Below are 27246 nucleotides of genomic sequence, written 5' to 3'. Positions count from 1 at the left end.
ACGACAAAGCATATTCTAATCATTTGGCAGCAGCAATGACAGCAGCCATGATGCAAAAAGCACACCTTATGAAATAAAAACCCTTCTGAAGAAGGCTCTACAGGCCAATTTTATTTCTGACAATGTCAAGAGGAAGTCAATGAATATCCCTCAAACTAGCTGTCTGGTTAAATCTTTAAGGTATTAATATTAATTATCCTTTAGGGTAATTACATCTGAAATATACCACTCCAATATTCTACTGGAACATATCATCAGGTGGTCGACCGGAAGAAAATTGTTACATTAAATAAATTGCTAGGAAAAACCTAAAGATAAAATGTATATGTGGATCAAAAAATTTTTTTTTGTTAAAAAAGCCATCCATACAAAAAGAAGTAACATTTGAAATTCACAAAATTGTAAAAAGTCTAATGTTTTTCCATTTTGATTTTGTGTCCAATTAAAACAAATTTTTAAAATAAAATCAAATTGGTTTTATTCTTCCAAGGGTTGACATCCTGGAAGCCATTCTATTTATTTCACTAGTTATAGATAGCTGGTTATCCATGTATATTTCCTAAATAAAAGAGTTAAAGTATGTTTTGTAACTAAATTACATCAGTAAATGCAACACTTGGGGACAAAAAAGTTTAGAAAAACTTATTTAACTTAAGACATTTCAATATAAAAAATGGCACAGATGTAATGCATACATTGTGAACACTCATAGAGGAGGGCCTGGCTCTACGGGAACTGGTGAGTGACTCTATTCTGCTTTGGGCCAAGGAGGAGTGGTTACCTGCAGGCTTTTGTCCCCTTTAGGAAGCAGCATGCACATTGCTATGCAGCCTATGTACACTCATATTATCATTCCTTAGCACTGACTTTTAACTCATTTCACATTGCGGGTCAAGAAAATGAAATGTTCTATGTTGGCCTGACATAGTTGCAACGTGATGATGGTGGCAATCACGTTAAACAGGACACTGACTCAGAAAAGGTGGGAGGGCTGCCTGGGACTGGCCATTGGGTGGATTCTAGTGTTTGGGTTTAGGACTCTACGGAAGCATCAGTGTAAACACAAACAGCCCTCCGATAACCTGATGGGTGGGTGTCACTGACTCCAGGACCCCTGCCCATGAAGTTCCTGCCTTCCTCCCTGTGCCCTGCCCCTCTATCCCTGCCTGAAATGAGTATCTTTAGGCTCTCCTTAGACAGGATACTCCTCTCTCCCCTTTTATTGCTTTGGGAACATGTGGTTCTGGTTATGACCTGTCAGCAGGCCTTGGACAGGGGATAATTTCGACAGAGTATGGTTGCAACTGATGGTTGTTTATTTTTCCTCACCCAAATCTATGAATTTAACAGTATAATTTACAAACTGCTGTGGCAAAAGTGTTGTTTTCATTCTATATCCCCCTCTGTCTTGTTATTTTCTTGCCAGGTTTCTAATGGTATAAACTTTTTTCTTTTTTGTATAAATTTTCATCATTTATTAAAAGGCATTTTCTCTTCTTGTGTGCATTCTGTTAGGACAGTGGTGTGCATTTAATTCCTTTTGAAGAGAATAAACTTAGATGTGTCCATTTATCTGTGGAGACTATCCAGGCCTGCTACTGTATTATATTCATTACACTGATGAATCAGCTACATATTACAGAAGGCTGAAAGACTGCTAGAATCATATAGCATAATCCTCACAGATGCCCACTCTACTGACTCCTAGTGATAGCTCTGGTTATTGTTTTTATAATGGCCAAGAAAATGAGAAAGAGTGGTATTTCAGCCAAATGGCATTGCTTACGACTTCAGATATGACATCTAGCATGTAAGAAAAACTCAAAAGAAATAAATGATTATCCAATGCAGTATTTAGCTGGTTTTCAACTTGGCAGAAAACAATCCGCTTTGGCCCAGTGTTCAATGTTAAATTAAATAACAGCAGCAAGGCAGGCTGAGAACACGATGTACTCAGCCACTGGCTTGCGGTCTGGGCCCAATTTTGACTACTGAACTGGCTGTACAAATTCTCCCAGAAGATCCAAGGGTACAAGCCCAGAAGGCCATGAAGGCTGTCAGTGATGTCCAGAGCTACTGACCATGCTGCCCACAGCATGGGCTGGTTTCACCTAGAGTGACTGGGAAGCCTTCCCAAAAGGAGGGGAGTGGCAGGGTCAGGAAGGGCCTCGGGGACAACTTGGCTGCAGAACTCTGTACAGTGGTGACTAGTGCAAGGCTGACCCTGAATGTGGAGGAAAAAATCCAGCAATATTCTTAATTTATTCAACAAGTGTTTATTGAGTACCTAACTGCATGCCAAGCACTGTTTAAGGAATACAGTGGTGAGCAGATGGACAAAACAAAAACTTCTGTCCTCTTGGAACTTAAATCCTTGTGGGGAAGACAGACACCAATGTAAACCAGTATTGTAGGCAGTGTCTCGCTGGGCTAGCTCTAGAGAAACATCATGGGGAGTGGGCTGGTGGGTAAGGGCAAGGCAGCTGCTAGGATGGGGGATTGGGGAAGGAATTACTAAGAAAATAACATTTGAACAGAGACCTGAAAAAGGAAATGGAGTGGGAGAGGCTGACATCGAGGGAGGAGGAAAAGGGGGAAAGGTGCAAATGAGTCTGAAACCCTGAGTGTGACCGGAGCGCAGTGAACTCGGAGAAGGTGAAGCATAATTTTGGGGTAGGGACACCACCTTGGATTGCTGGAAGGACTCTCTCTGCTTGAGAAGCCATGGGAAGATTCTGAGCAGAAGAGGGACTTGATGTGGTTTACATTCAACAATACTATCCCAGCAGCCATGTGTACTGCAGACTGTAGCAGGCCACGGTGAAGACAGAGACCTCAGTTATGAGGCTATTACGAAGATTCAGGGAAGACAATTATGGTTTGGAGTGAGAAGGCAGAAGTGCAGGTGGCAAGATGCTGTCCAACTTGAGACATGCTGTGACGGTCCAGCCATCAGTTTTGCTGACGAACCGGATGTCAGGTGTGTTAGGATAAAAACCAGGTCTCTGGCAGGAGTCACCAGAGAGACGCAGCTGCCACTGACTGACAGGGAGAGACTGTGGGAGGAGCAGATTTGGAAGGGTGGGTGGGCAGACCAAGAGTTTAGTTTTGGACCAATGATGTTTGAGATACTAGATGTCCAAAAGAGATAGCAAGTAGGCACGTGGATGGATATACAGGGGAGAGACCCAGGTATAGAACATTAATTTGGAGTTGTCATGAAAAAGATAGTGATTACAGTCATGAGTCAGCCTGGGAGCACTTAACAAATGAGCAGGGGAAACAAGGGTGGGTCAAGGAGGACAGAAATCAGCCAGGAGAAGGAGGAGGATGTCCAGGTGAATACAGACACAAGGAACATCCACACAGAGCAGCCAGACAGGAAGAAAGGAATCGTGAGACAGCCTTTTACTTCTTAAGATGGGAGAAATGACAGCATCTCTGAATGCGAACGCAGGCTAGGCGGTCCTGTTCATATGCTGTAGCTAATCTTGGCTTCCACAGCCTCCGAATTAACAACCCCTTATTTAGTACCTTTTGTGCTCCAGGTACTGGAACCAGGCTCTGCAGGGGAACTAGAGTTGAATATGAGCCTCTTGCTTCAGGAAGTTGACCACAGTAAACAAGGCAAGAAGCCTTAGGTGTCAGAGGTGAGCTACAAAGCCCAGCTGCCAAGAGTGGAGAGAGATGAGGAAGGGCTCCTTGTCAGAGGCTGCAACAATGAAGGGCTGGAAGGAGAGGGAGGGGTTCAATGCTGGATGGGAAGAGTGCCTTATAAGCCAGAACAAAGGGGTCTCTAGGGTCACATACTAGCTTCATGAGCAGGATCTGGGGAGGGGCTGGGAGTTGTTTGGGAGAGGGTTTGTAACTGAGGCTTTATGGTGGGATGGGTATTGCTCACTGGGTATGACAGCCTGGACTAAATTTAATAAATAACCAAAGAATAACAGTGTGGTGCCTTGAAAACAACTGGGCAGCAATATACAGGCTCACTGAAGAAGGGAGGGGAAGGAAGTCGGGAAGCCATGGAGGAGCTACTGCCCCACCCAAGCCTGGAGCCTCCCCTGCCTGAACTGGAGGGTGGCTGAAATGAGCAGGACACAAGACACTCACAGAGGTACAGTCAGCTGTGTGCAGGTGACAACACCCACAATGGCTCTGAGACTACATGGCCAGCCTCCTGCTGGGGCTGTGTAATCGGTTAAATGTCTGAATTGAACCTGAAAAACCCCATTCACACAACATGCAAAAGGTTTCAGTGGCAAACCAAATACCACAATGTCACTTTTGGTATTTGGGGGAGAAAGAGAAAAAAAGGGGCTAAGGACAGTAACAACAGGAACTGCTGAAAAGAAACGCTGAGGAGACTGAAAAATCTTAAGAGACGAGATAGGGAGAAGAGCTAAAAGAAGAAAATAAAACGGACGCAGTGGAAATACGTAAAAATATTGTTTCTTCAAGTGTGTTTCAAAGAGCACTGATCCCAAAAGATATTCTAAAATTTAAATTGAGTACTTAATCACTTTGTGCTAGCATTTTTTATGACTTTAATGGAGTAGAGACTCTATTTTAATTAATTTACATTTATGTGTGTGTGTGTGTGTGTGTGTGTGTGTGAACCTATACCAAGGTAAATTTCTATACTATACTTTCTCTTAAAAATAGCAACATCCTTGTTTTAAAGATCATTGTGAGATAGTTCATTCGGGTCTTGTTGCCCAGAGAAGTACAATCCCTTGCAGCCTTGTTGAGTTTTTTTTCAGCTATTCCTTCTTTACATTATACATAATCACAAACACCTCCTAGATTTTTCATTTAAATTACATATCATTGTTTTTCTTCTGGGAATGTGAAGTCAATCACACTCCTGGAATAATCTACAATCACGCTTTGTGTATCCTTTGTAACCTGATTGTGCTTTTGAATTTATAACTCTTCCTCTGTCCCTAATTTCCACTGTAGGGCAAACAGCATATACAACATACAAGTAATAATCAGAAACATCATTTTTCATATAAAACTGTGATACTGGATGCTTTGATATATACCTTCTCTAAAAAAATCAATCTACTTTTTTATTTTTATCCTAATTTCATGACAGTTACTGCTCTCATTTATTGACTGGCTGACACCCTATGGAAAAGATGATCTAACAGAGCCTTATTACTTACCATCTGGACACTAAAAGTCCATGAGAATTATCACCATTCTTACTATTTTGATGAAATAGTTTTATTTTTTCCATTTGAATTTCTCAAATCATTATCAAGTAATAAAATAGGGAAACAAATTGTCAATAATAAGTTATCAACTGTGTGCACTTTGAACATAAAGTGAATAATCAAGAAAGGAAGCGGGGGTGGCTGCTTCTGAAATAGATGATTCTTGAGGATGACATAATTCAGAATGGAAGTTTCCAACCATTCACTTGAAACTAAACTCTGAAGGAATTAAGATGGAAACCTACTGTGTCCCTCAAATTTTCTTCCAGATTTGTATTTTAGGTTGTAGTCTAGATCTCATGTTTACCTCTGAAAACTTTTTTCCTGTGGGAGAAAGGATCACCACAGCTTCCTGCACAAAGCAGCTGCTGTTTGCAAAAGTCCCTTAGAGCTTTTCCTGCTGCCTGAAATTTGTCATTCACCGTCTCATCAAAAAGCAAGTATATCTAGTCTATTCTGTATGCTTGCTAGAAGTATCAATATTTCTGATGTTCAAAAAACGTAGAGCCTAACAAATTGCATGAGATGTATGATATGTGTTTCACAGGGCCTAAGAGCTACACACACAAAAGGTGGCCTTTTAGAATTGTGATTAGGCCTCACAGTCTTAAGAGAGTGTGAAAGTCATATACTCTCCAGACTCTCATTTAGTAAACACACAAAATCTCCTCAAGCAATAAAGGGTTTTAATAAATATGGCTTATATTAATTGTGGCATTCTGTTTAATATATTCTAGAACAGAGGGTCTCCAATCATAGGAAGTTTAAAACTCAGACTGGGCCAAAGAATCATTTGGAGAGCTTTTGAAACATGCAGATGGCTGGGTTTCCCATGGATTCTGGATCAAAGGTCTGAGGTAGAACCCAGGAATCTATGTAACGCCTTTGGGGATTCCCTATACAACACCAAGAAAAACCCCACTCTAGAACCATGGCACCAAATTATGAGTGGGGAAGTTTTTCAGACTATGGCAAAATGAGAAAAAAAATGTAATTGTGTTACTATTTTTAAAACATCTCCTGATATAATAATATCTTACTTTCTCAGCGATCCAATTTCCATCATTGCATTATTTGAAAAGATCTTTTTATACAATGAAGAGGCAAGCCTGGTGGAATCAAATCCCAGTTTATAACTAGCCACAGTATGTAGAGATTGGAAGACACTGTGAATTGTAAAGGAATTTAACATGTATTGATCAACTGCCTGCTGTACTAAATTAGATAGGAAGGAAGAAAGGTAACCTTTTTGAAGACCTACTTTATATGCTGGGTACCTTATATAATTTTTATTTAATATTATCCCATGAAGTATAATTAATAACATTCTACAAATGAGAAAACTGAAGCAACGGAAGCCATCAGGATAAACAGCTTGTCCTAACCTCAGTGAAAGAGAAGGAATGGGGCTACACTCTGAACTCAGGGTGTCTGAATGTGAAGGCTACTCCTATTTCATTGCACTACAGCATTCCCCAATATAATACAGAAAACTCGAGTGATTATTGCTCATGCTATGGAATACAAGATTCAAGTTTAAAGTGATCTTGGTCAGTTGTAAAGAGGAGAGCCTAACAAAATAATGAAAAAGAAAAGTGCAGAACAATGCAATAAAGAACTAATAATTCTGAAAAAAAAAAAAAAAAAAAAAAAAAAGAGGACAAAGGACTTCTTGGCCAAAGTGCAGAAAAGAAAGATCTGGTAATATGATCAGTACAATTCTGAAATGTACTAGAGTACTGGCATGAATATAATCCTGGAGCATGATATACTAGTCATCATGTGGATGATGAAAAGGAATCAAAGAAAACAAACATAAATGATTGACAAGGCAGAAAAGAAGGACCAAAAAGGAGAAAAGGTGCCTGCCACTGGAGCTTCCCAAGAGTAAGGATCCTTTCTTATCACCTTTGCTGTTTAGTGATTAATGGTCTTTTTAACACGGTGGGCACTTGACAAGTCTTTACTGAATGGATATTGTAAAAGATGCAGGAAGCATTTGTAAAGACAACAATAGCCATGAGAGGTGTGTGTACAGATGGAGAAAAATATTTTTGAACATATAAACTTAAAAGCAGGAGTTCAAGTTCTTACAGAGAAACGCTGAGAGAGGCTTTCCCCTGTCTATGCACAATGTAATCAGTATTCAATAAAAGAGCAAGTAAATGAATTTTGGTTGTATTCAGCTCATAAAATGGGAATAAATTACAAAGGAGGTTTATTCTGCCCTTGGGTTAAAGAATAGTCACTTGGCACGAGACAGGTTAGTTATTACTGTCCTTCCCAATCTCTAACAAGTCTAAAAATGCTTTATTTTTCTTTTCTTCATTCTCACTGCTATGACCCTGGTCTATTTCTCTTCTGGATTTTTATACCTGACTCCAAAGTAGGCACCTTAGCTAGTGTCTTTGACATACTGCAGCCGTATGGATCATCCTAATAGCTCCAATCAAGTCACTCTTTCATTAAAAAAAAAAAAACAAAAACAAACCCAAGAGCTTCTAAATGATAATTTCAAAAGAACTTCCATGAGATAACTCCAACCGCCTTTCCTTATATTATATCACCCTTCTTTCTGAAATAAACCAAATGGAAATGCCCAATTTCCCCATACCCTCAATATTTCCCTTCCCAAGGCCTTTGTTCCTGCTGCGTAGGAGCTTTCCCTACTCAATTTGTGTAGGTTCAAATCCTACCCATCTTCAAAGGCCACACATCCCAAATACTGCTCCTAATTGCTTTGCGGAAAAGTATTCTCTCTCCTCCTGAACTTCTAGAGCACCTTGCTTCACCCCTCTTGCACAGAACTTACTATTTCCAACCTTGAATTCAGTTATTTTGGTAAATCCTTTATGTCATATACTAAACATAAATTCCTTGAGACAAAATTAGTCTTACTCATCTTTGTGGCTGTCACATGACATGGCTCATATCTTATCATGTGTCCACAGTGCATGTGACAGCATGTTTGCTGAATCAAAGATCTCTCAGGATAAAGCTTACTTTAATTTTTCTGTCTTTCTCATTTGTACTCTTTTTTCTTTTTTTTTTTTTTTTCTATTTAAAGTCCTCAGACATTGGGCAATGGGCATGATGAGAAACAAAAAGGGGGAAAAAGTAGAAGTGAAAAGTAAAGAAAGACAACAAGAAATCTTATTTCATGGTCTCTCCTCCACAGATTTCCAATATTTATAGACGGTTTATTAAGAGAGGCATCTGTGGCTGCCTTTGGATGATCTTACATGAGCAAAAAGACAATATGCTAAGAAAGAAGGAAGATGTCTGAACATGAGCTTCACTGAGGATGCCAAGAGATGGCCAGTGCAGAAAAGAAGGATTTTTCTTAGTATGGTGATGACAGATGAAAGTCTACTGTGGTTTAAATGTCCTCTCCAAAATTCATGTTGCATATTTAGTTGCCATTGTAACAGTCAGCATTAAGAGGTGGAGCCCTTAAGAAGTGACTAAATCATGAGGTCAGAGTTCTTATGAGTAGATTACTGTTGTTATTGTGGGAGTGGGTTTCTGATTGAGTTTGGTCTAATTTCTGCTCTCTGTCTCATGTGCTTGCTCTGCCTTCTGTCATGAGATGACCCTACCAAATACCAGCACAATGCTCTTGGACATCCCAGTCTCCAGAACCATGAGTCAAATAAACTTTTATTGTTTATAAATGACCCAATTTGTGGTATTCTGTTATAGCAGCAGAAAACAGACTAAGGCAAAATCCTTACCAGAAAATTTGCTGGCCAAACTTTCATCAATGATAAAAAGAAACTAACAGAAAATCAGAGCATGGAAAGAAATACGAGTGGCAAAACATATTTTCAGCACTCAAAAAAAAGCTGTCAAATATATATCCATTGATGAGTAAAAAGTTAACTAGGTACATATCAGAGAGACATGAAGTGAGTATCTGTCAAGAATAAAGTGTTATAAACTTAATACTTGTAATTAAATATAGGTCATTTGTCATGATCTTATGGAATTTCTTTTAGAAATCTTTAAACTAGCCAAAACTTCTGCTATATAGTCATTACAATGGTCTGGGGCTCTTCAGAAAGTAAAAAAACAGAGAAATGTCTAATAAGATGCTAGTAGGATTCAAACTATTAAAAGTAATTTTATATAATAAAATGGCTATCGAATTCCCATGAGCATTTTCTGACTTCTTTGTTACTCATAGAAAGCAGAAATACAAATAATTCCCATTATTAACCCCCTAAATTGGCTAAAAGACACACGTAACTCACTTTGATGTGGTCTTTACCTATGTGCATGTATGTGAATTGGTACATAAACATATACCAATAGCTAAAGAAATTATTCAGCCAGGCGCGGTGGCTCACGCTTGTAATCCCAGCACTTTGGGAGGCCGAGGCGGGTGGATCACGAGGTCAAGGGATCGAGACCATCCTGGTCACATGGTGAAACCCCGTCTCTACTAAAAATACAAAAATTAGCTGGGCATGGTGGCGCACGCCTGTAGTCCCAGCTACTCGGGAGGCTGAGGCAGGAGAATTGATTGAACCCAGGAGACGGAGGTTGCGGTGAGCCGAGATCGCGCCATTGCACTCCAGCCTGGGTAACAAGAGCGAAACTCCGTCTAAAAAAAAAAAAAAAAAAAGAAATTATTCAGACATACAAGGAGAACCCAACGAACTGGTAGTTCAATCACAAAGACTTTTGTTTGGTATCATGTTAACTGTGAAGAGATATAACATACAATCCTGAGTAAAAAAGACAAAATTAAATCACTGTAAGGACAACACCTATACCCAATCTCAGACAAAAGTTGGCATGCCAGTATGTGTTTTGACTGAGAGCTCTAACTTGAATATACTATAATTAATAATAAGCCATAATTAATAACTGCATCATTAGCAACACCAATAAGTAAATTACACATATTAAATTGAACATCAACTACTCTGCTCAAGTGATGCAGTGCTTGGATATTTACTAGAGTAAATGGAAAAGCTCATCAGAGATACTGATCAATATGCTAAGCAGATGCCATTTATTAACTCCTAGGCAGGTGCCAAGTTTATTTTCAAATAGTTTCTCAGAGATATTTATTCCTTTAAACAGGAAAACAGCATGTTGAAGAAAATTCATGGCTAAGACCTACTTTTAAGTAAGGCCTCTCATTCCCTTACAAATAACTTTCTATTTGTCTACTTTCATACCTAGTATCTAAAAGGTATGAAGGTTATTACATGACATAATCTATAATCCATATTAATAGAGTTCTATTAAAGTGCATCCCCTCATGAGAACTGATGTTGCTGAAGGATAAACATAAAGAAAGGCATTCTCATTTAAAGTAAGGATACTGAGGGACAAAGAAACCTCCAATGGCCAAGAAAGGGAGCCTGGTGTTCTATTCAGTGTGCTGGGTGGCATGGAAGTACAAAATAGGTTTTGCTTTGTTTTGGGCTATTACTATTTGAAATAAAATAGCTGCATTTGAAAATGCAGTAACTTTTTTCATCAGCATCACCAACACCAGCATGGTTGTCATTGCCAGCAGCAAGATAACAGCCTGAATCATGCTGATGCTGCTTATATCCCAAAGACAGGTAAATGGGAAATATCATCAGTGGGAGATTCATTACAGGTCTTCACATGTGATAGAATAATAATGTCCCTCTCTTGCTTCGGTGCTCTTGGAGACCACAGCATCCACATGGTGTTCATGCAGATAATACCTTACATACCATCAAGAAATCCATTCATGTCCCCAGAAGTTCAATTTTGAACATCTCTGAAGAGCTGCAGTGTTAACTTGGGATTGGCAGTGGCCTGTATTAATTATCGAGTCATCTTGAAAGCCTCATGGGCCATAAGACAATCCTATATTAGAGTAACAACAACAAAGCCACATAAGAAGCACCAGAACTGCTATTTCTACTGCCTTACCTTGGAGCCAGCTTTGTGCTCTACTCTATGTATGTTTTTGCACTTGATGTCTCACCATTATGAGGTAAAGAAATAGAATGCTCCCTGTTTTACAGATATGGAAGCTGAGATGTTGAGAGATCAAGAGATTTGCCCCAGAAGCCTGGACTTGAACCCACTATTTGCTGTGTACATGCTTTTTAAACTATATGCATTGGGTTCCAGAGTTATTGTGTGAACTTCCCTTTTAAAATCACAGTCAGGGAAACTGTTAAGTCCACATTCCTATGTAACATATTGGAAAACTGCCTGAGGAAGTGGGCCAGGTGGGTTTGAAAATGATCTGGAGTTTATCCCTGAGGGACACTTTCCCATCATCTGTACCAGTAGGGACAGGAGAAAAAATAAATTCCAGCAGGAAGCTCAGCTTTATTCTAAGTGGCCCACTGCAAGCTTGACATTTTTTTTAAAGACTTTTGATCTCTCTAATAAAGCATGCAAATGTTGCATTTTATTCCACAATACATCAATTTTTGACAACAAAAGTTTTTGCATTATTTATCATCAAGGAAAGTGATGCTCTCAGAAGAGGCACCATGCTTGGCCTTGCAACTTCATGGAGCCCTGGCTTTCCAGCCAACAAGCATTTGAGATGGGACAGCAGCTGGACAAGGGCTCTTGCTCAACAGTTCAATCATGGAGAGTGGCCTCTCTGGCCATCTTCCTAAGGAAAATCTCCCCAGACAGAGGTTATTTAAAGAATATAGGGTAGCTAAGCTGGGAAAGCCTTGATTTGAGAATCAGAAATGAAAGCCAAATCCAAGATCCCCTCACATTAAAAACAACAATGGCAATTGTGCATGTTGTGGATTGGGGAGGCAGCAATATTTTTAGCATGCTAGAATCTTAGAAGTCAATTTTATTTATTTTTTTTCTTTTTGAGACAGAGTTTCACTCTTGTTGCCCAGGCTGGAGTGCAATGGTGCAATCTTGGCTCACAGAAACCTCTGCTTCCCGGGTTCAAGTGATTCTCCTGCCTTGGCCTCCCAAGTAGCTGGGATTACAGGCATGCGCCACCATGCCCGACTAATTTTGTATTTTCAGTAGAGACGGGGTTTCTCCATGTTGGTCAGTCTGGTCTCGAACTCCTGACCTCAGGTGATCCACCCACCTTGGCCTCCCAAAATACTGGGATTACAGGTGTGAGCCATCGAGCCTGACCAGAAGTTAATTTTTAAAAGACTTTAGGCCTCACTCTCAGCCTACTGAAGACATGGAAGAACATGTTTCAACATCAATGCTGCTGAAAAGGCAAATGAGGTGCACCTGCTCTAAGGACTGTGCTTTTTCTCCTTTCATTCACTGACCTCAATTCTCCCTTGATTCTTTGACAAGGTTGGTGGAAGTATTTCAAACAAGAATCCTTTCTTCCAAAAGGGGTGTTGTTTATTCTAAATGTATCCTTGATACTTTCTCGATCTGTTGCCTACACTACATCCTGCTGTCTTATGATGATGAAAAATATTCTGACTTCCTTCCCATTCTGAATGGATCTAATATATTGGATCACAACCATAAATATTTTCAAATAACTCTCGCAAGTACTAGGCATTTTATAATAATTTTAATCTTGAAGTATTTATTTACAAGACAGCCTAAATCCAAAGTCAACCACAACATTAATCACATAGCAGTATAACACAGCCCTTTGCCTACAGATGCTAATGACACCACTGGGATCTTTAGACTTAAAGCTGTCAGACTGAATTTTGATTCCTTCTATTTTAAATTGTAATAATAATTTTCTAAAATAAAGGAATGAAAATCAAAATATCACAACTGGTCTATCAACAGTATAGCTGGTGAACAGCAACTGTGTGTCTAGTTAGTTACTGGAGTAAAGAGAAAGAACTAGTGACACAGATGTTGCCGTTCAGTTTTGATAAATACTTAAGAAACATTCAGGCCTTTCTCATTTGTATTAATATCAAGAATAAAGTGGTTTAATTTTACTTAAAGACTGAAATATTTCCTTATCCAAAAGGCAAGAACAATTTAACTATCAATATAAAATCTTTCATGCAAAAATCTTCAAGAGCTTTTTAAACTACAAGTACTTTCTTTTTCACAGTATTTTGTATCTTCTATCAAACTCTTGGCTAATCTTGAGTTCAAAACTTTCATTTCAGTGTTCTTTTTAGATATGCAAATTAATATCAAAATTAAAAGGTAGGTTTCCTAAAATATAAAATTTCAATATATGTTGTTGAAGCCAGAAAGCTCTATGCCTTAAACAAACAAAAGGCAGTATAAAATATTGTTTTGTTTTCCTTTATCACACTGCTGATAGAAAGAAAAAACACAAAACAATATCAAAAAATTAAACTGTTCTTATACATTGAAAATATTTTACACAGAAATTATTGGCCAGGCGCAGTGGCTCACGCCTGTAATCCCAGCACGTTGGGAGGCCAACGTAGGCAGATAACGAGGTCAGGAGTTCAAGACCAGCCTGACCAACATGGTAAACCCCATCTCTACTAAATATACAAAAATTAACCAAGCGTGGTGGTACATGGCTATAGTTTCAGCTACTCAGGAGGCTGAGGTGGGAGAATCACTTGAACCTTGGAGGCAAAGGTTACAGTAAGCCAAGATCACACCACTGCACTCTAGCCTGGGCAAGAAGAGCGAGACTCCATCTCCAAAAAAAAAAAAAAAAAAAAAAAACAAAACACCTTAAGTTTACATAATAAAAATGGAAAACCTTGGGAAGCCAGGGCGGGCGGATCACAAGGTCAGGAGTTCAAGACTATTCTGGCCAACATGGTGAAACCCTGTCTCTACTAAAAATACAAAAAGTAGCTGGGCATGGTGGTGTGCACCTTATTCCCAGCTATTCCAGAGGCTAAGGCAGGAGAATCGCTTGAACCTGAGAGGCAGAAGCTGCAGTGAGCCGAGATTGTGCCATTGCACTCCAGTCTGGGAGACAGAGTGAGACTTCGTCTCAAAAACTAATAATAATAATAATAATAATAAATAAACATGGAAAACAAGTTCAGTGCATTACACAGATTTTAAAATATATTATTTCTGAAATCAAATACTTGACATTTGACTCTATTTCATTCCAAAAAATGACAAGAAAAAAGGGACAGCATACTCCATGGTATGCCGGTATCCTCTCACCATTTTCTTGTAGCTAGACTGTTTTATAGATGAAACTGCCACAGCAAAATGACAAATATAACACATAAAAGAACAAAAAAGGGCAATAAATCAACAGTGACACTATAGCCCATTAAAATGCAGTCAGCTGGTATTGCAGTAAAAATAAAATTTTACCCTCATTTTACATTCTTTCTAGCTAGAAAGGAAATTTCAGAATCCTCAAGCAGCCCTTGAAAGAGAGGCTGAAAATTCAACCAAATTCGCCTCATGTCAACCCTCTATATTAACTTCCATAGCCAAAACACATAGCACATATCCCCCTCTGCCATTTAATATGAAATGCCCACAACAGTGTATATGAATTGTTAATCATCTATATTTACAGAATACTGCATGACAAACAAAAAAGATACTAGTTAGTTGGAAAATGGTAGTTTTAAATTAGCCACTACTTTCAATCAGTTGGTTATCTGCTTAAATGAAGTGTTTAGTCATTTTTTATTTACAAAGAAACCTAAAAAAGACATTTTATTCCCTCAACTTTTATCCAAAATTCTCTCAAAAGGTTAAATTGAAACTTCTGACACTAAAAATGACTCTGGTATCATACAGATAGTATGAGATTGTATGTTTTCAAATGCAACTGAATATGTGTTAATTTAGTTCATTACCCACTTACCATTATTACAAATAGTTTAAGATGTTGGTAAGCTCATGGAAATGGAGCATTTAGTGAACTGTTTATGCTGGTCTTAACAAAGGCCCTAAATATAAGTTCCTGCAGAGCAAAGAGCATACCCTACACTTCCATGAATGTTCCTCCTTTCTAATGTAGAGCTCATGATACGGCCAGCTCTCCAAGGGGGGTGAAAGTTCATCAATGGAAACAATGAATGAATGAATGACTGCTTCTCTGGTACAGTAGAGGACAGTACTCACAGGAAAGCTCCCTAAAGCTACATATTTCAGGGACCGAAAGCTGCAATTTTGGTTTCTGTCAGAGCTAAATTGCACGCACTGTTTGAAGGGAGGCTGACTGGAGGGGGTCTATGTATCTCTTGGTCCAGTTGCACCTGCTGAAATCCCATTCACCCTCACTGCAGCCATGGCTGGAAGTACTACTGTGACACGGATGTTATTTTTTAAAGAAAAGTAGTGTGGAAATTAGTTCACCCTTCAAGAGAATTTTATCTTTTACAAATAACTTCATCTCATCCCATATATATATATATATATATATATATATATATATATATATATATCTGTATTCAGAGTGCTGTTCATATGCCAAGCACTGAGTGCCAGGCTGAAGAAAGTTTAAAGATACATAAAATATGGCCCCTGGAAGGGATTCTAAGCATTCCTTTGTATGGCTGCCCCTGCCCCTGAAGTTCCCTAGCATGTGCTCCACCATGCTGGCTGCAGCTGATCCATTCCCCATGACCACTATTTACTGTATTAATTTCCTGGCTTTTAGCTCGTCTATTCACATCTACTTACTCTGTTCCTATTTTTCCAGTGTGTTGGACAGTTTTCATTTCTTATAGTTTTACTTCCATTTCTTATAGTTTTACTTCTTTTGGCCTTTTTCATCTCTTCTCCAATGTTTCTAGTGTGGCTGGAGTAGACAGTTCAAACCTGATCCTGTCTGCCCCCCCTGAAACACTTCAACTGCTTCCCACTGCTCCTGGGATCAAGACGAGAGTCCTTAATGTAAGGTACACGGACACAGTTGGCCTTGATCTTCCTGTACAACCTTACTGCTCACCCCACATATCCTTTTTGCTCTCTGCTCTCCAGCCATGGTGAGCTTTCTGAAATTATTCATATCTGACCGTGCTTCATTGCAGCACAGGACCTTTGTACCTGCTATTCCTGCTACTGACTAAGCTAACGTTCAGTGAACAATCCCACCACCTTCAGTCCATATACTATCCTCCTTGCTACTCAGTGTGGCTAAGATCTGATCAGTTATATCTTTATCTTACAAATAGAGAACCTTGGGTCCACAGAAGGACAGACATTATCTACCTGCATCTTAGCTCTGCCATAGCTTACCACAGATAAAGAGGAGTTAGGATGTGAGGTGGGTTTTGACAGGTGGGAAGTAGAGAAGTGGACAGACACAGAAAGCAGAGTAGGAGGAAAACAGATAACATTGGTGGGTGTGGGTGGGCCATTCTCTTAAAAAATCAATTAACATTCAATCTTTTTTTTATGGCTCTTGCCAAAAGAAATGGCTGATTGAAATTACGCTTTTATAAGTAGGTTGAAAAACCATAGGTTTATTTTATTTGCAATGGTAAAGTTTATTAAATTTATGTATATATATATATAAAAGACATATTTTGCGATTTTTCATAAAGTAACATAAAATCAGTCAAAAAAGACAAAATAAACCAATTTCAAAATATTCCTTCCCTCAATCAAAATGTGTTTGAAATTTACTCACAATAATAAATGAAAGCTAAAAAATACCTAGGAATAAATTAAGTAAGAAATGTCATCAACTGTTATTCATTCAGTCATTCAGTAAACAATTTGAAACATCTTCTGGGTGCCTGCAAGGTACACTGGGAACAAGACAGGCAGACAAAGCTGTTTTATGCTTTTGTGAGTTGAAACACCTAGGGTTTGTTTGCAATGGAAAGGTCTAATGACTTAAAATATATATATATAGCATTCTCCACAGCATGTCAGAGTTGGCTGGGTTATTAAAGTATAAACAAAGATACCTTAATTTAAAATAAATAGCCTAGATATATGCATAAAACAGTTTTAAAAGAGAAATTCCTAGCATGTATAGCTTTCTATTTTCTTCCCAACTCATTTCTGTATTATGAACAGTGAATCACAAGATAAATGGAAGAAAGAGACTAGGGGAATTTCCAATTTCTAGAACTTTCTCTGTGTGTACTCCTTAGAGTAGGATTTCTGAGGTAGACAGAACCTTCATTCCAATCCGACATTCCACTCCCCTTTACTATCTCCTAAATCTAGTTAGTAACTTAGCAAAGCATTTTTTTTTAAACTGTAGATGACAACTCATTAATGGGAAATGAAATCAATTTAGAAGTTAGCAACCATAATTTTTTTTTAATGAAAAAGAATAACGTAGAACAGAATACAAAAATCAAAGTATGTCTTATGTATGCAGTGAATAGTGTTTGAAGTACAGTTCTAAAAGTTTTTGTTGCATTTAAACTTACATGTATGTATATGTGTATATACAGTACTGGGTGATGATGTATTTCTTATTGATTGGGGTCAAAAAGTTTAAGCAACACTCCCTAGTCCAATAACAGAACTGCTCATGAAATGTCCTAGCCTTCCACAGACTCCTTCTTTGGAACCCTTCTGACATCTGGGCCATTCAATGAATTCAGTCAAGAATTATTTATGAGCACTTTTTTTCTGAGACAGAGTTTCATTCTGTCACCCGGGCTGGAGAGCAGTGGCTCGATTTCAGCTTACTGCAACCTCTGCCTCCTGGGTTCAAACAATTCTCCTGCCTCAGCCTTCTGAGTAGCTATCATGCCTGACACACACAGTCCTAGGTGCTAGGGTCAAATCACCAGGGTTCTTGTTTTCACCAGGGTATTAGACAAGTGTGGGAGGGCCCACCTACACCAAGAGAAACCTAACGAGTAAGCACTGCATACCAGTACAAAAGGGACAGCAAGGCGAAGGACTCATGATCTCACAAAAGCTTCCCAGTGCAAGCACAGCATCAAATAGGATTTGTAGGGGCAAGATGTCAGTCAAGTTAGAATAAAATAAACAAAAAAGAGCTGAAGGCACTTCAGAGCGTATACCTCCTGTATCTTCTATTGGCTTCTGGAAGGAACAGGATTGATCTATTAAACACAACTGTTCAGTGGGTCACAAATGTAAAACATTTGGAGCTATCCCACTGACCATTTCCTAAGCTGTTTACCACAGTGAGAAATGGTTTGAAATACAGGTCCTTTGGTTCTCATGAGTTGTAAAACTGCTGTCTTTTTTTAGCTTTGCTAAATGATAAGTATGACACTAATTTTTCACTCATCTGACTATGCACATATGTAGGTTTTGGAGTTATTAATGCAAATGTACTTGATGCCAGGGTGTCTAGGCAACCATACAAAGTAAACTTCTGAAAAGAGTCGATCCATACGTGGCACATATAAGGTACTCAATAAATGTCAAATAAATGATTGAATGAATGAAGTCTCAGGCTTGCAGTCTGACTCATGAATAAATCCCTTAAAAAAGACAGTGATACTGCTATCAAAGTTGATGGCTGATGCAAATGGAAAATGCAAAAGAAATATCACTTGAGTGTGAATTTATCTGGGTAAGATTAACCATCATTAAAACCAGCAGTAAATACTGAAGAAAGAACAGAGTAGTTTTTTACTAGTTTTTGAGGCCTATTCTGATATTCCATCATTTTAATCCCTAATAAACCAAAGTAAATGAGGTAGATCACCTGTAGCCCTTAAGAGGAATGGCAGCCCCACACTGCAGTTGTGTGTGTGTCCTTTAGGCTAGCTCCAAAATAATGACACTCACTGGATCTGAATGCCTTATGATACGGGCTGCTTTATGAAGTATTTTCTCAATCAGGCAAGTCTTAAAGTGAAAGCTATATTCAGAAGTGCCACTTATTTCATTCCTAGTAAACAACATGCTTCATTTGAAGTTAGTGGATTACAGGTAAAGCTTGGGAAAAGGACTATTGATTTATATTTTGTAAGTACTTGTTTTATGAAGGTGGGAACAACCCATTTTTAACAATGTACTGATGAGTCTGCTGCCGGCTCAGATATAATGTGTCGTCACAGTTGCTGAAGGATCTCAGTAACCTTCAAGATGGATGCCTAAGCCTATGCAGAGTGCCACAGGCCAGTCCTGAAGTGTGAAGGTTTTAGAGGGGAGGACTTATGTTAAGAAAGACACTGTCCCTCAAGTATTTTTATTCATAGGAAGAACAGTTCAGAAGTCCAGGAGAAGGAATAGTCTGTAACAAGTAGAACTTTAATCAGGAAAAGAAATATCCTTACAAGAAACGTGAAGCCAAGGGAAACAGAACTGTCAATAAACTGATAGCTTTTCAGCCATGAAATAGAGAACTGAAAATACATACAGAATTCCAATGGAGAAGGAAATAGAATTATTCCACATTTCTTTACCTTATAACATCAGTCTATAATTTTCCTGAAGCTTAGTTTGCTTCATTGTCCAAAATAATAAGTTAACAACTTAAACATTTATAATTTCTTACCATGAGTTAAGCTTTACCATTTTCTTAAATGTTAGGGGACATTGCCTAGTTTCACACACAAAAAACAATTGCTGAAGTGAAAATTACATAGAAAGTAATTTTGTGCTTCTTACTTGGCTTTCATCAGGTCTAGACTGTACACAGGTGCTTCTGAAACCAGAATTTAGAGTCCTGCCCATGTAATTATGTTACAAATCTTGACAATGACTTGCTTTTGTTGCAGCAAAAAAGTTTGTCCTCTGCAGCTCACTAACTATTCACCTTCAATGTGAAGTAATTTACGGGACTTTTCCTATATGAATGTATAGAGATGTTGTAAGGCTTTAGAGGTAAGAGTGAACAAGCTAATTTCTCTTGGTATAAAGAAGCAAAGTTCAATTCTATGACTCTAAGCCATTCAATTTTTCTAAACTTTCCTAAATTATTCAAAGCATTTGACTTGCAGATATGCCACTGTATGATTTATATAAATGCTGTGCTTTAAAACAAGATCTATAAGGAATGCAATCAGCTCTGCAACTATTGTACGTACATGCAAAGCTGTTAGAACACTGTCACCCTAAACGCCTTTGAAGGGCTTCATTTAATAACACTGGCAGCCAAGATTGTGTAGAACTAAATGTATGTGCAAACTAGACCAGGCAAGGTAAAAAACGAACCTCTTGTACTCTTAAATCTCAACAACATTTTAGACTAATTTGGAAAACTAGTAATAGATCTTTACATATTTTGTTGGAAACGCTGTTTGATGTTATTGCTATTTCAAGTCCAGCAAATTTCATTTCTATATAACAGTAGGCTAGAAAGAAACATACCAACAGACCAAACACACAATGAAAACATGCAGTGGAGTTGTACTTAATGCATGGATATAAATGTGCACACAGAAGAGGCCAAGCATGTCACTTAATTTAATACAAGCAAAGGTCTGTACCAAGGGTCTGAAACACTGTAAACAGGCCTTAAGCAAAAGGAAATGTAGAGGGGAAACAAAGCTGAGAAAAATGAGCAGGAAATGGGCAAGATGACTCATCTATACTTGAACATCTGACCTGTTAGTTGGCCGTCGCCTGCAGCGGGGGCGATGCGAATGTAAGGTGTTGTAAGCTGAGTCACGATTATCGCAGCTAAGGCAAAGGAGGATTTCCAGGTCAGCATGCATGAGGGAAAAAAAAGCCAGACTGAAGCTAGGCTAGCAAGAAGAATCCCCATCAGTATATCAAATCGTCTCAACTTTCTTCTAACAACAACAAAAAGAAAAGGAAAAAAAGAAAAAAAAACATAGCAAGGTGTTGAATATTCTGAGTTCTTTTCCCTTAAACAAGCTCTAGTCAGGCAGTTGGATTTCTAACTATGACACAGTTGCAAGCTTTGGCTGAGATCTTAGATAGATCAACTGAAGAAAAAAAAAGGAAAACAAAACCAAAAACATTCACCTAAATAAAGCTGAAGACTGAGTAGTGTTTCCAATTGAAATTGAGTGTGGTGCTTAAGATTCATTGTTAATTCTGGTGATCCAAACTTTAGGCTTTTAGAACATATTAGGTTATTTAACATTCTATTGTTGAAGTCACAATATTTTCTCTTTTTGCTAAATCACCTTTGTAAAGAATATTAACCTCTTTCACTAAAAACATTTTTATGTAGAAAAATTTCTCTTATAACTAAATTTCATACAGATTTCCATTTAGGAACTTTATTTTTTCACTTTAAGAGTAGAAAAAAATGCATCTCAAAGTATTGGTTAAAAAAGAATAGAAACTACGAATTCCTTTTGCTATAGTTAACATGGCTAACATGTGAACAAAGAAATGATTATGAGTCTTGAAGCAGACCAGGCTGACTTCTTAGTTTGCCTGCACAGCTCAGCAGTTATGTTTAAGTGGTTAACATTAATGACACACAGATATTAAAAAAAAAATAACAGAAAATTAAAACATCAGTTCTAACATGATACAGCTGGAAAATGATGCGAAGAAAAAATATTGGAAAATTAAGGACAGGCTTACATGAAAGATTACTAATTTACATGGAACAGCCTGGGTACTATTAGAAATGTGGCAGCGAGTAATGAAAATAGATCATCCACCATCTGCAGACAATTAAACCCAAAACTGCTGCTGCATACTATTTTGAAATATCCCTCTGCACCATGCAAGCAGTGCTGCTTACAACTAGACAACTGCAGCAAATGAGTTAAAAATGGTGTAACAGTCTTTCACACATTACTAACGAAAATGTTCTAGTTTTGCTAAGTGAGATTAACAAACTAACAGTTTGGTCAGAGACCCAGAGAGCTCCCAATGCTTTAATGCATTAGAAAGATAATTTTCTTGATAGGACATATTATGCAATTTTGAATACTAATATAATAAGCTATACACAGTAAAATGTTATTTCTAAGATTGTTACAGAGCTGGTACCAATTCTAAATTTTATATACATAACATTTCTGTTTGGTCATAGACTACGGTTGCTCCAACCAATATTCCTGTGCAGTCCCGCATTATCTGTAGGAGAGTCCAACTTGTTCTGCTTTTGAGAAAAATGAAACTGTTTTATAGAAAGATAGAGCAGGCTGGTTGCCATGGCTTACAGCAGTAATCCCAGCACTTTGGGAGGCAGATCCCAAATCCCAGCACCTTGGGAGGTGGATCCCTTGAGCTCAGGAGTTAGAGACCAAATGAGTAACATGGTGAAACCCCATCTCTAAAAAAAAAATACAAAAATTAGTCTGGCATGGTGGCTTGTGCCCATAGTCCCAGCTACTTGGGAGGTTGAGGCAGGAGGATTACTTGAACACAGGAGGCAGAGGTTGCAGTAGTAAGCCGAGATCGCACCACTGCACTCCAGCCTGAGCAACAGAGGAAGACACTGTCTCAAAAAAAGAAAGAAAGAAAGAAAGAAAGAGAGCACCTACTATCCAAAAAGGTAAACTATGAACAAAAAGTTACTCAAAAATAGCTATGTCAGTCAGCCATGTATTCACAAATAAAAAGGAACTCAAACTACAGTCAGAAGCTAAGTCTACCACGTAAAAAGTATATTATAAATATCAGGAATGATTTTTATATGATCTCTAGGTTCTGCTTTGTAAAGTGTTTATTTGTAACTACTATTTCTAATTATGAGTAAAAATTTGATTATGCTATACATTATCTTCAAATGGGCCAGCAGGCCAACCACCTGCTTTTCCAAATAAAGTTTTATTGGAACACATGCTTAATTGTTTATGTATTGCCTATGGCTGCTCTTGCCCAGCAAGAGAAGAGCTGAGTAGCTGTGACAGAGACCATATGGCCTACAAGGCCTCAAATATTTATTATGTGGCCCTTAACATAAAAAGTTTACTGACCTCTAACTTAAAATATTAATAAAAATTATAAAAGAGAATTATCACTAAGCTTGGAGATATTCCCTTTTATAATGAAAAAAGATAAAGAATTTATCATCTCCAGGTATTGTCTCCAAAGCATACAATTGGAATAAAGACAGAAATTCCAATCTTATACTTTGAAGACAATATCTGGTGCTGATAAATGTAAGGTCCCTGTGGATTAGACTTCTAAAGGGTCATTTCTGCTACGTGCAGTGGGATCTTCTGGAACTTGCTGAGCCAGCATTTACCTGTCTACATTTTGCATGACTCCTTAAAGATGATTTTGGATCAAGTAAATTTGGAAAGCAAAAAGTTTTTCAGGTTTCTTTTCTTTAGGAACTTCTCAGGGGGCCTTAATATACTCATGATGTACATTATAAAGATCATGAAAAAAGTACATTTTCTCTATAAAATGCTGAATGATGAATGTTAATGTTCCTATTTCTAAATCCAGAGCATAAATAACAGCAGTTTACCATATATGAGTGGTCTTGCTATATAATTTGTTTTCTCATGTATAGAATATGAGTAATTAAAAGGACTCTTAATTAGCTTTACATCTCAACAGACATTCTTTTCAGTTCTTTTATCAGCGCCCTTTCATTCTGTACCATTACGGCCTACAAAGGATAGTATTTCATTGAACAAAACAGTGAACAGAGAAACAGTCTGTAGAAACTTCTCAAAAAGCTTAGTGATTAAAAAAAGAAACATTCAAATTTCTGAATATGGAATTATATCAGAACAATGGAAATCCTTCAAAGTTTCCTCAAGGTCTTCCAGTAAGGCATATTAACATTCCATTACAAATTTAAGTTTAATAAAATGCTAAACTTACAAAAAGAGTCAAATGAATACTTATTTTTCATGAAAAATTTCCTTAAAATATAACATTAAAAATGGTTTGTTTTCTTTTTGTTTAAGGCTTATAGTCTAACTTCTCTAATAGTTTTGGAAAAGGAATTTAGCATGTATTTATGTGAAGTTTTTTTTTTTTTATTTCTAGCTAGATAAAGGTGTCCAATCTTTTGATTTCCCTGGGTCACACTGGAAGAAGGAAGTGTGTTGAGCCACACATAAAATATACTAACACTAACAACAGCCAATGAGCTTTAAAAAGAATGTCCATGCATAAATCTCCTAATTATCCAGTCATCCAGTCTGGAATGCAATGATGCAAACTCAGCCCACTTCAACCTCCGCCTCCCAGGCTTAAGTGATGTTCCTGCCTCAGCCTCCCAAAGAGTCGTGATTAAAGGCATCTGCCACTGGCTAATTTTGTATTTTTAATATAGACAGGGTTTCACCATGTTGGCCAGGCTGGTCTCAAACTCCTGACCTCAGGTAATCCTCCTGCGTCAGCCTCTCAAAGTGCTGGGATTATAGGCGTAAGCCACCATGCCCAGCCAAATCTCATAATGTTTTAAGAAAGCTTAAAAATTTGTGTTGGGAAGCATTCAAAGCCATCTGGGGCTGCATGTTGCCCATGGGTCATGGGTTGTAAAAGCTTTAGCTAGACAACAGCCAAATAACACCAAGGAGAGGATTGAATTAACATGCATGACTGCTCCGCATATACCAAAATCCCCCAAAACCCCTAAGCACTTTTATAAACCTAAAATCTTCAAAATTTAAACATTTATGCATTAATTTAAAATATTTAAAATATTTATGTATCTATAGTTGGAAGTCTTGGAGATTACACCTAACGTACAGGAGGCACACAAATAATTTTAAATGGGCAACAGGAAAGCTCCCAAATGGCTATACTACCATGGACAAACGTGGTGCCATCACATTATGGAAAACTCTTATTTAATGGTAGATTAATGTAATGTATGTAGTGTAAACTGATTGTTACATCAATTCGAATGAATAGATCTCATTCAAGGTAAGAAATCTAATTTACTAATAAGACATTTGGATTTGTTTAGTGCATTCTACCAGTTTAGAATTGATTATCAATGAAGCCTTCTCAAACTAGCTGCAAAAGAGTTTCCATCCTACTAGTTACCATGAGCCCACCATAGTAAATATGAAAGCTAAAGAAAACAAATACACTAATCACTAAAACACAGTTGGGCCTAGTGGTCATAAAAACATCCTACTATAAAAATGTGAATGTGACTAAAAACCAACACAATTTCATAGATTTTAAGAAATATTTAAAAGCAACTTTATTCACTCTACTATACAATTAAAAACAATCCCTTGAATTGGGCAGGTAACACATAAATATCACGTATATCCTGGTGTATGGTGTCTTTATCTTTTAACTCAAGAGAGAATATTCTGTGACGAGTTTGCCTGCAGCTAACATGTACCTATAGGAAACTCATCTAAGCGAATAAATGAAGAGGATACATAAAATATAGGCAATCCCCCACACATATGGAGATATACAACAACACAACTTAGATTTTTTCCTGTATAACTTTTATGAAGTTGATATTTAAGATGAGTGTCAAAATATACCTTTGCAATATGATTAAAATAATCACTACATTAAATTCATAAATAGTATGAAATATATTTTTAAGAGACATACCCTTATTTTAAATTATAACCTAGCTCTTAGTGAAAACAAATCCACCTCCATACTTTCTCTATAAAGATACTTGTCAACAGTCGTTTCAGGAGAACACTGAAATCTCTGTACATTCAAAATGTTGCTTAGGAAAGCAAGTTTGTATCTGAAAACTCAATTAAGCCATCGAACTGTAAGCAGTATGTGGCAACTCATACTCAGGATGTTTGAACTCTTTTACATTTTAAACGTCTTTATGGTACCAACACAGCTAATAGATCTTCCTATTTCTCTGTTTTGACTATGTAGTCAAGACAGAATGGCTTCCCACGTTGCAAGAGAATTCCTAGTATCAGTAAGGGCAAATTTTCTGACTTAAAGGTGGTGAAACATTACATTGTGCTAAAAGGAGGGTTGCTGAATCTGTCCATGTAGAATTCAATAAAATAGCACGAAACAGTGTAGTTTTGCCTGGAGGGAGAATATCTTCCAAGTTTTTCTCCTGTGCTACGATTTTATGAAACAGAAATGACAATGTTATGCAGTAAATATTAAAATTTGTTTCCCTCTTTCTCCAAAAGAGGTTCTTAGGATAGAGTTTGTTGCTGTGTAAATGTTTACAAATGACTCAGAAAATAGGAGTGGGGAATATTTAGTCAATCAGGTCATCTGATTGCTTAATCATCCTTTGGTGAATTGGAAAACAAATTACAATACTGATGAAATCTAGCCGATAGAAGAAAATGATCTAAATCACTATCTAATTCAACCTATTGTGAAAACAGCAAACTTGTCAGGTTTCCACATTTACTAGTGTATTATTTATATAATTATTTAACTATGTAAATGAGCATGATGACAGATATTTTGTTGTTTTCACAGTAAATTGGGCAGACTCAATCCTCACAAAGAGGATGTCTGATGCTTACACTACACAATACTATCACTGGCCAGAGGTGCTGCTGGGTAAAAAGCCATGAGCAATGGTGAAAGAAACACGGGCGCTAGGAGTGTAAGCCTTGATCCCCAGATTATCAACTGAGTGACCTTGGTGAGTCATTTTTTCTCCAAAAATACACCTTTTCCTCATCTTAAAAATAAGAATAGCAGTACCTGTTTCCCTTTTTCATAGTAATGAAGAAATAAATGAGAACACACGTATGAAAGAGATTTCAAAACTTTCAGCGTGACATTTAGGTATTATAAACTAGGGGCCCGGGAACAGGATTTATTTTTTCAGACCTTAAGAGTAAGTGAAATGTGATACAGTAATATTTTGAAATTCCTGTTGTTGAGCATGGACCATAACCTGGAGATCTAAGAACGTCAATGGATACCTTGCTCAAGGGCTTCATCGTACTGTAATAATTAATAGTTGATGGCATATGGCAGTCTATGGAACACATAAGCAGCTATAACTTTAGCAAATATCAATTTATTCCTATAAATAAAGTCACTTAGGTTCAATATAAATATAAAAATTGAGTGTTTGAAAATTAATATAAATAGACTTTTGGATATAGAACTACAAGCCCATGAGGACAAACAAGATACAAATGCCTGGCACAAAACATGCAACCAAGAAGTATTTGTTGAGCTAACACTGAATTAAAAAGTCATGTATGGTTCACAAAATAAGAACTCAATGAGAATTTCGAAAATGCATATGTACATCATGGTATATTCAAACTATGTTCACCTGAGAGTTAAATAACAGCAAAACGTTATTTTATCCAACACAACTCATCAAGTATGACCTGATTAAATCTTCTGCTACAGA

At 37.6% G+C, this 27246-nt stretch overlaps 1 protein-coding gene across 16 annotated transcripts in view; it reads right to left on the bottom strand.

The window, feature by feature from the left end:
• PTPRM (protein tyrosine phosphatase receptor type M) overlaps positions 1-27246 on the bottom strand; it is an 816519-nt gene that overhangs the window by 258993 nt on the left and 530280 nt on the right. For 10 of the 16 annotated variants that reach the window (XM_032293487.1, XM_032293490.1, XM_032293488.1 and 7 more), the window contains one exon: positions 20613-20687. The exons of the other annotated variants lie outside the window; for them this stretch is intronic. In XM_032293487.1, the coding sequence (XP_032149378.1) occupies positions 20613-20687 (75 nt within the window). The remainder of the gene's footprint in view (positions 1-20612; positions 20688-27246) is intronic. 16 annotated transcript variants of the gene reach the window in all.

Source organism: Sapajus apella, unplaced genomic scaffold, assembly GCF_009761245.1.
Source record: "Sapajus apella isolate SASKATOON/1434 unplaced genomic scaffold, GSC_monkey_1.0 scaffold29, whole genome shotgun sequence".
Lineage (NCBI taxonomy): Eukaryota > Metazoa > Chordata > Mammalia > Primates > Cebidae > Sapajus > Sapajus apella.
The sequence above is the reverse complement of the archived record's forward strand: the minus strand, read 5'-3'. Positions and strand labels throughout refer to the sequence as shown.